The sequence below is a fragment of the Loxodonta africana genome, chromosome 19, assembly GCF_030014295.1.
Source record: "Loxodonta africana isolate mLoxAfr1 chromosome 19, mLoxAfr1.hap2, whole genome shotgun sequence".
Taxonomy (NCBI): Eukaryota; Metazoa; Chordata; class Mammalia; order Proboscidea; family Elephantidae; genus Loxodonta; species Loxodonta africana.
The window spans coordinates 49,058,084-49,071,721 of NC_087360.1; the positions used below are offsets into that span (position 1 = coordinate 49,058,084).

At 42.9% G+C, this 13,638-nt stretch overlaps 1 protein-coding gene across 1 annotated transcript; it reads right to left on the minus strand.

Annotated features, from left to right (window-relative positions):
- Positions 1-5,207: 5,207 nt before the first annotated feature.
- NEFM (neurofilament medium chain) lies at positions 5,208-11,128 on the minus strand. The gene is made up of 3 exons (XM_023551004.2): positions 10,048-11,128; positions 9,231-9,355; positions 5,208-7,823 (listed from the first exon to the last, which is right to left on the minus strand). Exons 1-3 carry the CDS (start codon positions 11,125-11,127, stop codon positions 6,173-6,175), a joined length of 2,856 nt encoding a protein of 951 aa, XP_023406772.2. The 5' UTR covers position 11,128; the 3' UTR covers positions 5,208-6,172.
- Between the last annotated feature and the right edge of the window lie 2,510 nt (positions 11,129-13,638).

A 13,638-nucleotide genomic window follows, 5' to 3' on the forward strand; every position in this document is an offset into this window, starting at 1 on the left:
TATGGCGACCCCATCTGTTTCAATTGCTGAATCTCTGAGGGAGAGGTAACTGCTGCTTTCTTTAGGTCAGAAGAATTATATTAATAATAATTACCACCAGTTGTAAATGAGGCAACTCTGACTCATGGTGACCCCATGTTTGTCAAAGTAAAATTGTGCTCCTTAAGATTTTCAGTGGCTGATTTTTTTTCAAAGTAGAGTGCCAGGCCTTTCTTCCAAGAGGCCTCTGGGTGAACTGGAATTTCCAATCTTTTGGTTATCAGCCAAGCACATTAACTGTTTGCACTACCCAGGGACTCATTTCTAACGTAACCCTTTTGTCATCGAGTTGATTCCAACTCAGAGCCACCCTATAAAAAAAAAAACAAAAACTATAGTGGTGGTTAAAATTGATGTCTTTAAGTCCAAAATCAAGTAGGCAGCCTTGATTAAGAAGAATCTGGGGAGGAAAAAAGGGAGGACAGTTTTCTCTTTGATCTTTAAGATAGTCATGTATTATCATATAGTTAAATGGTATAAGTCAATAGCTTTTAAATTGATTCTTCCAAACATTAGCACACAGTAGTTCAAGTACAAATTGCTCTTTAGCCTGATATAGTCTTTCTAAGAGTAAATTTTTTGACATCTAAATTGAGCAATATTTAAGAGCATTATTTCACTCTTGAGTTTTCCAAGTTTAAATTGGGAAGTGCTGGGGTGTTGTGACTTGTACTGAGGCCTGAGCCTCCCAAGTCCCAGGGCAGAGTGCTTTGTGCTATACTGCCCTGTGTTTTCAATCAATCTGGTTTATAAGAGGAGGTTATGAAAAATTAAAATTAAGGAGATGCAGAAGCCCTAATTTGAACCAGTAATTTGCCCCCTTTACCAAAATTCTTTTAAGATTAAGCTGAGAACCAATTAGACAAGAATGTCAATGTCACTGACATCTCTTTTAGCTGTCATGGACTACTATCTTATGAATGTGAGAATACTAAAAGATAGAACCTGTGATACTTGACGTTGATTCCTGACTTGTGATCCTAGGATCTTAAATCAGATTCATGAATTCCCTGTGCCATCTGCAGACAATATTGTCACTCAAGTTCTTGGACCCTTTATTTTTTCTTTATGTTTTGCTCCCTTCCTGTCCTTTCCCCTGTCCATCCAACACACACACACACACACAGTCTTAGTCATCTAGTGCTGCTGTAACAGAAATACCACAAGTGAATGGCTTGAACAAAGAGAAATTTATTTCTTCACAGTAAAGTAGGCTAAAAGTCTAAATTCACGGCATTAGTTACAGGGGAAGGCTTTCTCTCTGTGTCCGCCCTAGAGGAAGTTCCTTCTCATCAATCTCCCCCTGGAATAGGAGTTTCTTTGAAAAGGAACCCCAAGTCCAAAGGACATGCTCTGCTTCTGGCAGTGCTTTCTTGGTGGCATGAGGTCCCCAACTCTCTGCTTGCTTCCCTTTCATCTCTTGTAAGACAAAAGGTGGCGCAGGCCATACCCCAGGAAAACTACCTTTACATTGGTTCGGGGATGTAACCTTAGTAAGGATGTTACAATCCCACTCTAATCCTCTTTAACATAAAATTACAATTACGAAATGGAGGACAACCACACAATACTGGGAATCATGGCGCAGCCAAACTGATACACACATTTTTGGGGTGACATTACTCAATCCATGACACACACACACACACTCACACACACAACAAGACTATAGGCATCGGGGTCTGTATAAGTAGGCCAAGCTTCCTACATTGGAATGATCATCCTCCCGTTTAATGTTAAAAAGAAGACGAAGAAGAAGAAAAAGCTTTTGATCTAAAAGAGTATTAACTAGAGTTAGTAACTTCTTGAAGATATGATGAGATAACTTTTCAAAATATCTGGAGTAAGAAGACAAATATAACTCTGAGAGTCTGGCATTACAGGCGTGGAGCACAGTCAATATGGGTTTGGGGTTTAATGTTGTCTTCAGAGTTTTCCCAGAAAACAATTTCTCCCCCTCACTCTCAGTATTGCTTTAAGTAATTTGCTTTAGGAAACTTTTAAGCTCCATGATTATGTAAGTAGATTCTTGGAATATAAACAGCCTTCATAGTCTACTTCAGTTAAAAACTCAGTTGTTTTCCCTTTCCAAATTCTCTATATGATGATGATTAATATATGTGTATACTGATGAAAAAATATGTGTACATGTGAGTGCATGTGTTTTTATACTATTTTCTTATTCTGGTAAACTCATTCTAATCACAGTCTATACTGAAATCATATATAAGCAATTAATGTTCCAATTAATTTCTTGGCTTCAAATTAATAAAATCTGTATCTTTAGCTTTGATCCAATTTAAAATTCAGTACATCCAGCAGATGAGTTTTGATCAGCCGTTATGTGCCTATTATAGTGTTAGGCATTTTCACTCATTTAATTTAAAAAAAAAAAATTTTTTTTTTTTTAATGACCTCAAAAGCTCTTTGAAGAGTATTTTAAGGAAATAAAGTCTTAGAGGAATGATGTAATAGACATATAATTTTACCATCCATAGACCTGAGATTCAAACTCAAATCCAATGCTTTTCCCAAAACTCTACACTTATAAGGGTAACGGAAGAATTTTTTATAGAACCCAGTAAAATAATTCAGTTTTAGGCAAATTTTATAAACCACTAGGAAAAATGACTTGCTTGACTGCTCCAAACGGGAACAACCAATCTATTTGTTGTGGAAACGAATATCCTAATGTTTTAATACTGTGTCTGCACTGACTGGCAATAGAAGGAAATGTTCTAGAAATAACACTTTCTATTGAATATTAAAGTTATTATGAGAAAAGTGTTTGCCACATTTTGTAAACTGCAAGCTGCTGTGGTAGAAAGAATCACTATGTATTTTGTATTTGGGTGTTTTATTCTTCTCGTGATATGAGCATTGTGCCATAGATAAGTGGATATCATTCATTTTTTAAAATGTGAAGAGGTTCGTGAACATATTAAAAGATTCATAACATAGATTAGTTTTCTTTCAGCCTGAAAAGAAATAACCACTGCTGAGTGCCCTCATAAATTGAGATGGCCGCAATGGGAGGGTTTCCGGGGCCGTAAGAAAAAAAAAAATTTATTTTTTTATTTTTTTTATAGTACAGGGCTTAAGACATGTGCTCTGGAGCCAAATTAAACCCACTGCCGTCGACTGGGCTAAATCCCAGTTTTAGCACCTACTAGCTGTTTGACCCAGAGAAAATTTCCTTAAACTTTCTCTGTTCACTTATGTTTGAAAATTGAGAATTAATTGGCCTTGGTACTTCTTACAATATTGAAAATGAAACTGTATCTCTAAGGCAACTTATTGGAAAAGTAGTGATTCTGTTTTCGGCAACTTAATGGAGCCCTGGAGGTACAGTGGTTATGCGCTTGGCTGCCAACCAGATCGCTGGTTAGAACCCACCAGTCGCTCTATGACAGAAAGATGAAGCAGTCTGCTCCCATAAAGATTACAACTCTGGAAATCTTACGGGGCAGTTCTGCTTGTCCTACAGGGTCGCTATGAGTTGGAATTGACTCTGCGGCTGTGAGTTTTTTTGTTTTGATTTTATTCGGTTTCTTTTAACGTAGTTATAGCCAGACATTGAAACCAGAGAAAAGTATTCTAATTTTTTTAAACACTTGGAGGTTTGCCTTAGTTTAAAAAAGCCTCTTCTTGTCACTGAACACAATTGGAAACTTGAACTTCAATCTCTTTTCTCTTTAGATAATAGTGTTAACAACTGACATTAGCAAAAGAACGAGTGAATTCTACAAGACCATTGCATCTTTAGGCCCTTGTCCTCAATGAATATTTGTTGAATTAATGAATCAGCCAGGCAATTTTATAAAAGCTGCAAGTCTTTGCATGGCTTATGAAAGGTATGTTGTTATATTATTTTTAAAGAGGACAAAATGTGATTTTGTCTCTTAAATACATGGAAGTATTACTAAAATTCCTTTATTTTCAGGAAAGAAAATGATACAGTTGAATGGAAAGTTAGGAGATGAAGGGACAAGTCTCTGTGCTGGCCTTGAGAGAATTGCTGATTGATCCTGTCATTTTAAATAGTATACGCCACGCACACACACACATACATGCAAAAGTTTCCAAACTGTGACTCAAAGATCAGTGCCAGTAAATGAGACGATTTGAGGTGTGGACGGATTAATATTTTTATAGCAGTGGTTACTTTCAAAATTCAACTATCAGATCAATAGCAATGTAGCCTCTGTTCCCACTTTTGTTAACAACTCCCAGACCCTTTTTGAGAGTTTCTGTTCTGTCATTGGAGTTAGTCTTAGTGGAAGACAGTCAGTCAAGGTGCTCTTCCCTTTGCTGGCCAAGTTGTGGGGCACGTATACGCTTTGTTCCTGAATTCCACACAAATGAGACAAAGTTTTGAGCTCAAACAGCTCTGTGGCTGAAAAAACTGCACCATGATCTCTGCAGTTTTTTAACCACAGAGCTGACAAAACTGTCCCTGGGACTGTCCTAGCCTGTGTTCCCCAAAACGTGCTTCCTTGGCTGATTCTTCCATTCCAGGAGCGGCCTCTTTCTTCTAATACACTCTTTAAAAAATAGATTCTACATAGCTAGCCTCAGTTTTTGCTGATTGTATTTAAATAATCTTGTTTCACGTTAGGTGTCATGAATATTGTTGCTTTGGAAAAAGAAAAGTATTTTAACACAAAACATCAGTTATTTTAAAGAAAAATACTAAGTATTTATACAAATGATTATGCACATGTAACAAAAATTTTGAGAACTGACAAATGACTAATGATCAGAAAACATCACTACAAAAATTGCCATTAATGGTGAGTGTCCCCGGCACATTAAGAAATTAAAATTGGGATATCTTGAACAAATATTTTAAAAGGTATCAAGGATTATATTTTTGGGACTGATCCTATTATTAAGAAACAAGAAATATGGATATGGAAAAATATATTAATTAGCATATCAATGATCACAAAAATCTAAAAGATATCCTTGGTCAAGATTAGGCCTTTTTATCTAAAAACATTTCTGGCCTGTAATAGAGAATCTCATTTTTCTTTTTCCAGGTAGGATATTTTGTTTATTTTTGACTTTATTTCCTCAATTAGCAAAACACTAAAGGTACAAATCTCCATCAACAAAATCAAGAATCGACGATGCAGATTGTGTGTGTGTGTGGGGGGGGGGGGAGCCAGAACCACGCACCTGAGACTCGATGTTTCTTGTTAGATGTCTAAGTGATTTTAGCACAGCTTCAACTGGACCCATTGTAATAACTGCCACGAGTGCCTTTATCTGTGTCCCAACTCCAAGGAGCAAGTTAGGACTCCTTACTGCCCCTCTTTGTCTTGAAGTTCTCTGAGTTCTACTTTGGGACTCAAGCATCAGGAAATTGAAGACCTCCCTTCCACCCATGTTATTTTGTTATCTGATTTTCTTTTTCAAAGATATGATTTTTAAGTTTTGGCGTGAAGTTTGGACAAAATAAAGATTTTGAGACCTGAAAATGTTTTCAGCAATTATCTTTTTTTTTTTTCAAATAATCACTCTCACTGAAATAGTGGTAAAAGTGCAGGTACTTAGAATCCCCACCGAATAATTGACTCTAGGGAAAGATTCAAGAAGCAGAGATTTTACCTTGAAATGACGTAACACCAAGCCACTGATTATGTTTCCAATATGACCTTTATTGAGCATGTACTGCTGTGACAATTAACATCAATCAACGAAAGGTTGCAGACTATGCATGTCAACGAGGTTCTCCCATGAACGAAAGTCCATTTGAAATGCACCAGTGAGGTAAACATAATTATTCATATATAGCTTTCTTAAGGCTAAGAGAGTTCTGTTTCACTTATTATTTTTGGCTCAGTTGGTTCTTTGCATAATACATCTCAAGACATCCCCCCGCTGAGTGCCCTCCTTCCAACAGCTTAGGAAATTGGCAAATTCCCCAGGTACATACAGTGTCATGCATTTGAATCCCCCAAAGACTGAGGAGGGAGCACCCTGAGCTTGCATGCAGTTCCCTCATATTGCACAAAGTAAAATACAATGTCTGGAGCCCACATGGGAGAACCCGTTCTGTTTTGAAGCTGTCAATCACATGCATTTAGAAATTGTCATATGGCTTAACCTTTTGCAATGATCTCAGATCTTAGTCACTCTGGGTGACCTCCTTTACTATGGCGTGTGAAGTGACCTTCTCTACCTTTTTAGTAGACACTAGTTTCTCCTCAAAGGTCTCTTCATGCTCTTCGACCTTTTGAGTGACGGTTACAGATTTGGTGATGTATTTGGTAGCACCATCTCCTCCCTCACTGGTGATTGTTTCCACCTTTTTGGTCACTACCACTTTCTCCTCGCTTTTATCGCCCCCCTTCTTTTCATCAGCTGGGCTCAGGTCTAACCCATTTGTGACCACCCCTTTCTCCTCTTCTGCCCCACTGCCCTTTTCCTTCCTTTCCTGCACTTTCTCTTCTTTGCCTTCCACCTCACCGTTTATAGCTATATCTTCCTTGGTGGAATCCTTTGAAACTTGGTCCCTTCCTTCCTCCTCGCTCCCGCCTTCCTCTTCTGCTTTTCCCTTCTCCTTTGGCTTCTCCTCCTCTTTGGCATCTTTCTCTAAGCTCACCTTTACCGGCTTGGCGGTGGCAACTACCTCCTCCACAGCCGCCTCCTTTACTGGGGACTCCGCTTTCTTCTTCTCTGGCACTTCTTTCGGTTTCTCCTCCTTTTTCTCTACCTTCTCTTCCTTGGGAGATTCCTTTGCTTCTTTCTTTTCCTCCTCAGCTTTCACTTCTTCCTCTTTTGGCTTCGCCTCCTCCACAGGCGATTTTGCTTTCACCTCCTCCACAGGCGATTTTGCTTTCACCTCCTCCACAGGCGATTTTGGCTTCACCTCCTCCACAGGCGATTTTGGTTTCGCCTCCTCCACAGGCGATTTTGGCTTCGCCTCCTCCACAGGCGATTTTGGCTTCGCCTCCTCCACAGGCGATTTTGGTTTCGCCTCCTCCACAGGCGATTTTGGCTTCGCCTCCTCCACAGGCGATTTTGGCTTCGCCTCCTCCACAGGCGATTTTGGCTTCACCTCCTCCACAGGCGATTTTGCTTTCGCCTCCTCCACAGGCGATTTTGCTTTTGCCTCCTCCACAGGTGATTTTGCTTTCACTTCCTCCACAGGTGACTTTGGCACAGGGGACTTGGCTTTCTCTGGCTTTTCCACCTTGGCTTCTGGCACCAGCTCCTCTTTGGCAGCCACTTCTTCACCCTTTTTCTCAGCTTTCTTTTCTTCCTTAACTTCAGCCTCCTCTCCTTCACCTTCAGCCTCTGTTTCTCCTTCTTCCTCTTTTTCACTAGACACTTCCTTTTCAGATCCTCCTTCTTCAGCTTGGTCTGATTTAGCACCCTCTTCTTCTTCTTCCTCTTCTTCCTCTTCCTCCTTTTTACCTTCTTCTTCTTTAATTTCGGGTGCAGCAGCTTTCACGGGAGACTCTTTGGGAGCTACAACTTCTTCTTCAGCTTCTTTTTTCTCTTCCTTTTCTTCTCGCTTCTCTTTCATGGAAACTGCCAATTCCTCTGTAATGGCTGTCAGGGCTTCTTCCATTTCTGACTTCTCATCCTCCACTTTGGTTTCCTCTATGATCTCCTCAACAAATTTGTGTTGGACCTTTAGCTTGGGAGCCTCTACCTTGGTTTTCTGAATCTTACTAGCTATTGTGACTGAGGGCTGCCGGTGTGTATACAGAGGCCCCATGATGCTTCCAGGAAATGTGCTAAATCTGGTCTCTTCACCTTCCAGGAGTTTTCTGAGGAATGAAAGAAGACAAGCCGTAATTAAAATTTCGTTGGGACTTCTGAGCTTCATTACATTATGGGTCACTCAGTAGGCACTTTTAAATGGAATCACTTAAGTAAAAGATTCCATCAAGCCCATGTAATGCCTGCTATCACTTCATTGGGATATTGTGTCATATTCAGTGACAGAGACAGATTTTTTCTGATTGTCGCCTGCTGCAGTAACTAACTATGCCTGGCCACGAAGTCTCAGCCCTGCAGTGTTCCATTTGGTGCAACATAAATATATTAAAAAGCACCCCAAGCCCCTTGCCATTGAGTCAATTCCGACTCATAAGGACCCTATAGGACAGAGAATAACTGGCCCATGGAGTTTCCAAGGAGCACCAGGTAGATTTGAACTGCCAGCCTTTTGGTTAGCAGCTATAACGCTTAACCACTACACCACCAGGGTTTCCAAAAAGCACCCTAGTGGGTAGAAAAACTTAGTGATCTCCTTGAGCATTTGGACTTTCAGGATGTATATTAGAATATTTTTAAGCAAACGTAATTGCTCAAAAATGTTTACAAAACGATTTAGCATACTCTAGAACTTATTCTATATCAAATTATAGCTATGCACTAATATGGATGTGTCAGGTTATAAATTGGTCTGCAATTATAAAGTATCTATTTAATATAATTACTCAGCTTTCCTGAGAAGAGAGCTGTCTGAGTGCAATTTGCTCTGTAATATTATAATTTACCTTATTGGTAGTACAAAAACTGTTTAATGAAGCATCTTCCCCTTTCAATATAAGTCAGCAGAAAGGTTACATCAGTTAGTAGACTTATAACCTCTTCTCTCCCCTCCATCTCTACACATATACACACATATGACATATATCTAGATATATCATCTATACCCATAGTCCAGGATATAGTATGCCTAGATTATAGTTATAAAAATAAATATACCCATATTTTATTTTATCAATCTATATTTCCAGCCAGATGATGGCAATAGTAAGCTATAATAGTGAAACAGAAATAGGATGTCCTGGAGCTTGTCCTTGACATTATAGTAAAATTGAAAAGCTGAAACCCCCAAATGAAATACTGAAAATTAGGAATCTGTGTTTGCTTCAAACATGAGGAAAACATTTTCTCTAAAAGACAAAATTTGAACACAAGAGTGGACATTAATCAGCCCCCCCCCACCACGTGTAGTTCACTTTATTTCAACTAATGTGCATTCTTTTAAAGCTGTATGAAACGTGGTAAGATCACATTTGCAGGTCTTTAGAATAATTCCTTTTTAATTAAGAAAGAAAACTTGACACTGGTTTAAGACTCCTGCTGTAAGTGAGGAAGGTTCTGCCCCATCACCTCTGCAGTGCGGTTAGTGTTCCTGCTACGTTCCGCAGTGGGCACCATACCTGTACGCAGCGATCTCGATATCCAGAGCCATCTTGACATTGAGGAGATCCTGGTATTCTCGCAAATGACGAGCCATTTCCCACTTCGTTCCCCGAAGCTCATTTTCCAACTGCTGGATGGTGTCCTGAAACAGACACAGGAAGTCTTCATAAACTCATCCTTCCAAATAGCAACTTCCTTCACAAACCATTTGCTGTCCCCTTTCCATTTTTTTTTTCCCTCCCTCTAGCTCCGCAAATTGCTCGGACTTCTCTCTCGTACTTTTTAAAATAAAAAAATTAAAAAAAATTAATTAAAGATTAATCTAAGGGCTTTGCAAACAATTCCTGTGAACATCACGCCTGGAGACCAGGGGACCTAAAACACCTTAACGGGAAACAAACGTGCAAAAGAGGGAACCCCATGCCTGACAGGGCTTCATTTTGAGAGTCCTTTGTTTTTTTTTTTTTTTGGATCACTGCCAGAAAAGTAGAGAATAATGTGCGTTTCTGCAAAATCTATACTGAAGTTGCCGCTTTATCAACTACCTGAATGTATACTTTCTACTTTAAACGCTCAAGCGTGCAAAACTAGAAATCACGTTTCCGAAAAAGGTCGGAACTCTTAGGCAGCTGGGGCTGGTGGGTGGGGGAGGAGCGTGGATGGAATTGGGAAGGGCGAGGTCAGTGCTGTAACTAACAGGTCTGTGGCGCGCGCGAGTACTGGCGAACCGCCACCAGGGTGCGCGACGGAGAGGGCTCTTGGGCGCGCGCGTGAGTGTCGAGAACGCGCGGCGCTGGCGCTGGCGCAGTCTGGCCACGCAGCCGCGGTTCCTACCTGGTAGCTGCTGAGGTCGTGGCTGTGGCGCTCTTCGATGTCGCTGAGCTGCCTCTCCAGTGACTCCTTGGTGCCACGCACAGATTCGAGCTCGATGCTCTTGGACTGTAGCTGACGACGGTATTCAGCGATCTCCTCCTTGGCGGAGCGAATGGCCTCCTTGTTCTGCTCGGCAGCCTCGGTGAGCTTGGCGTAGCGGGACTTAAACCATTCTTCTGCCTGGTGCATGTTCTGATCCGAGTGGCTCTCAAGCTGGGAGCGGATCTCCTTTAGCGCGGTCGAGATGTCTGTCTTCAGGTAGTCTTTGCGCTCCACGGTGATGTGCGAAGCCTGGATCTGGGCCAGCAGGTCGGCCACCTCTTCCTCGTGATTGCTCCTCAGGAAGGCTACCTCATCCTGCAGCGACTGCACCTTCTTGTCCAGCTCCACCTTGACCAGAGACGTCTCCTCGATGTCTTTGCGCAGCGTGCGGATGGCCGCCTCGGTGTCGTCGCGCAGCCGCGCCTCCTCCTCGAAGCGTTCTTTAAGCCGGTGGATGTCTTCCTCCAGGTGGTCCGAGTCCAGCTGTACCTGCGCCTTCTCATGGTTCACCATCTCGAGTGTGGCCCGTAGCTCGCGGATCTCCTGGTCATAGGCGTCGCCCAGCTGGGCCTGTGAGGCCTGCTTCTGCCGCAGCGCCTGGATCTCTGCCTCGATCTCCTTGTTCTGCTGTTCCAGGTAGTGCACCTTCTCAATGTAGCCCGCGAAGCGGTCATTCAGCCCCTGCAACTGCTCCTTCTCGTTGGAGCGGGACAGCTTCAAGTCTCCGCCGGGCCCAGAGCCGCCGTTGAGCAGGGACGAGGACTGGCTGAAGTCAAGGCTGCTCTCGGCAGAGCTGAGCATGGCCGAGCTGTAGGCGAGGCGCGGGGCAAGCGCGGTGCGCTTGTAGGAGGAGGACACCGTGCTGGGCGAGCCGCGGGACCATGACTGTGAGCGGAAGCCGCTGGATGGGGTGCCGCTCAAGCGGCTGAAGCTTGAGCGGGTTTCGGTTACCCGCCGGTAGGCGGACGGGTTGCCCAGCGAGTCCAACGTGTAGCTCATCTTGGAGGCCTTGGGGTGTGTGGCTGTCACCGCGTTCTGCCGGCCGCTCAGCAGCCCATTTATAGCCGCGGAGCCTGGTCCTGGGCCAGGGCCCCGCCCCGTGGAGGCGGCGGCCGAGGAGGCGGGGACTGCGGGCACTCCGGGATGGGGGTGGGGTGGGGGTGGGGGACTGGAGGCTTAACAGTGATTCCGCGCCGGTTCCACGTGGGCCCGCACCGCGTCGGACCCCGGACTGTGCAGCTCTGGTCACCTTTTGGTCCCATATCACTTGTCGCCCTGCAATCCCCCTCTCTCCACTTCTCTTCACCTTCGAAATGCATTTTACACTCTCGGTGCAAATATCCACCCAACGTCCTTTCTTTGTCTAGTCACTCCTCCCGTCATCGGGGTTGCTCTTCTCCGGACCCCTAGGTCCCTTGTTCTTTAGACCGCTGCAATCTTTCCTCACAGCTTTCCCGTCTTTTTTGGCTTTTCCCTTCACTTTTTTTTCCTTTACCTATCTTCTGTGCTTAATCACTTCCCCCTCTTGCTGGCGCCTCTTCTCCCACTTTCTTGTTTCCACTCACCCCGCCTCTCGGCCTCTTCTTCCGGGATCTTTTTCTTCGTATTTGTTTCTTTGCCCCTTCTCCTCCCTCCCCTCCCCCTCCAATCCTTATTCCTTCCCCCACCCTCTTCTCCCCAGGCCTCCCTCCCCTTCCCCCACTCCTTGTCTTAAAGCAGCAAGAGAGGAGCAAAGGAGTTGGGCCTAGAAGGCGGGGGCGGTTGAGGAACGGTCAGATGGAAAGCTCGGGGAAGCGCACAAAGGGAATAGCCGGGGTAGTTACTTGTATGGAAAGTGGGATGTGGAGATACATCCTGCCTAACGTTTGGGGGACGTCCTCAGCTTCCGCAGGTGCAGAAGGTAAGGAAGGGGCTTGTACACGTTATGGCGCCGGCAGCACCAAGGACAGCGCCCAGGCGGGCGAGCCCGGAGATTGAGCTGCCCCTGGGGGCCTGTGTCCCCGCGTTGTCTGGCAGGTTGCGGGATTTCCGCTTTTTTTTTTTCCCCTCCGAGTAAATACTATACACTTAAAGCCTTTTTGTAGTAATTCTTTTTGTTTGCAGGAGCCAAGCTGGGATCGCAGTCTAAGACTTTTCTGCAATGCAGAGTTGGCACAATGAACGGATTGCAGATTTTGAAAACAACCAAAATTCATGAAAGTCAATCAACGGAAATAATATAGTTATAGCCCAGTCTGAATTTCCTAACATGTGATGAGTGCAGGGAATCAAAAGATACAGAACCTGATATTTGAAGGTCAAATATTCCTTGGAAAGGCGAATTTGGAATCTGCTGGGATGAAAAGTCCAGAGAATGTAGTTTATAAGTTTGATCACTGATAATTGTCTTGTTCAGTACTCCCTATATATAACTGCGATGGTTGGAAAGGTATCTGAATTAATGTAAAAGTTGCCAAAAAGATACACCACAACCCTGACTAAAATCAAATATTTTTTCCTCCCTTTTAAATGTAATGTATTACCCCATTGAGATTTTAATGACTTATTTGGAATCGATTTTCTATACCTTTAAACATGTCTATTTAAACAAAGAATCGACGCTTCCTGTTTTCTGATGCACTGCTAACAGTTAACCTGTTCTTTTTTGGATTGTGCTTTGAGAGTAATTCAGGCGAAAAAAGTTCTGAATACTGCAAGAAAAAGTGAAGACCGGAATGCCTGAGTAATGACAGTGTTTGCCTGGACCACGGGCACAAGCGACTGCGTAGGAACTGCTTGCTGTGGCTGAGAAGAAACCACTGCTTGTGAAAAGTGGAGACCGACTTAAATAACTTCTTTTCACAGTATATTTTCTCTAGTCCCTGTTATGAAATGGCAGGGTCATATTAATCAGTAAGTAATCATAAAAAAACCCCAGGATTTCTGGTGAGAGCTAATTTTTTTTTTTTTAAATAAAATCTCTTGGTCTATTTGCATTTTAAAATAGAAGGGGTTAATTTAGGGAGCTACTTTTGGTTCATCAATGCGAAGCTGCAGCATTGCAGGCTGTGTGGGCAAAGAATGTTCAGTTTGCTGAGTGATGGGTTATCTTTTGGGGAAGAAGGATCCATGTCTCAAACTGTAGGGAGAGACAGCTGGTACAGTGAGGGAACTGACTTGTGAATATTGTAGCAAAACATGACTTTCTGATTTCAGATGGATAAATAAAGGAAGAGAGAAAGAAGAAACCCTGCTTCCTGTAAAGTACTGTCAATCTCAGGGTTGGACTCAGCAGAATATCATCGAGATAAGACCAGATGCTGATTATGCCAGGATTGACCATTTGGAAAAAGAAAATACAAATTAATATGTCTTATTACTTACTGCTTTTATTTAAAAATATAAAAACTCTTGGCAGTTTCGTGTTGCACAGGCACTGAAAGCCCTGTCTGCATTGAGAGCACACAGTTAACCGGCAGGCTTCTCCTGTGAGTTTTCTTCAGGGCTTTGAAAATGAGATGACTCTGCAGA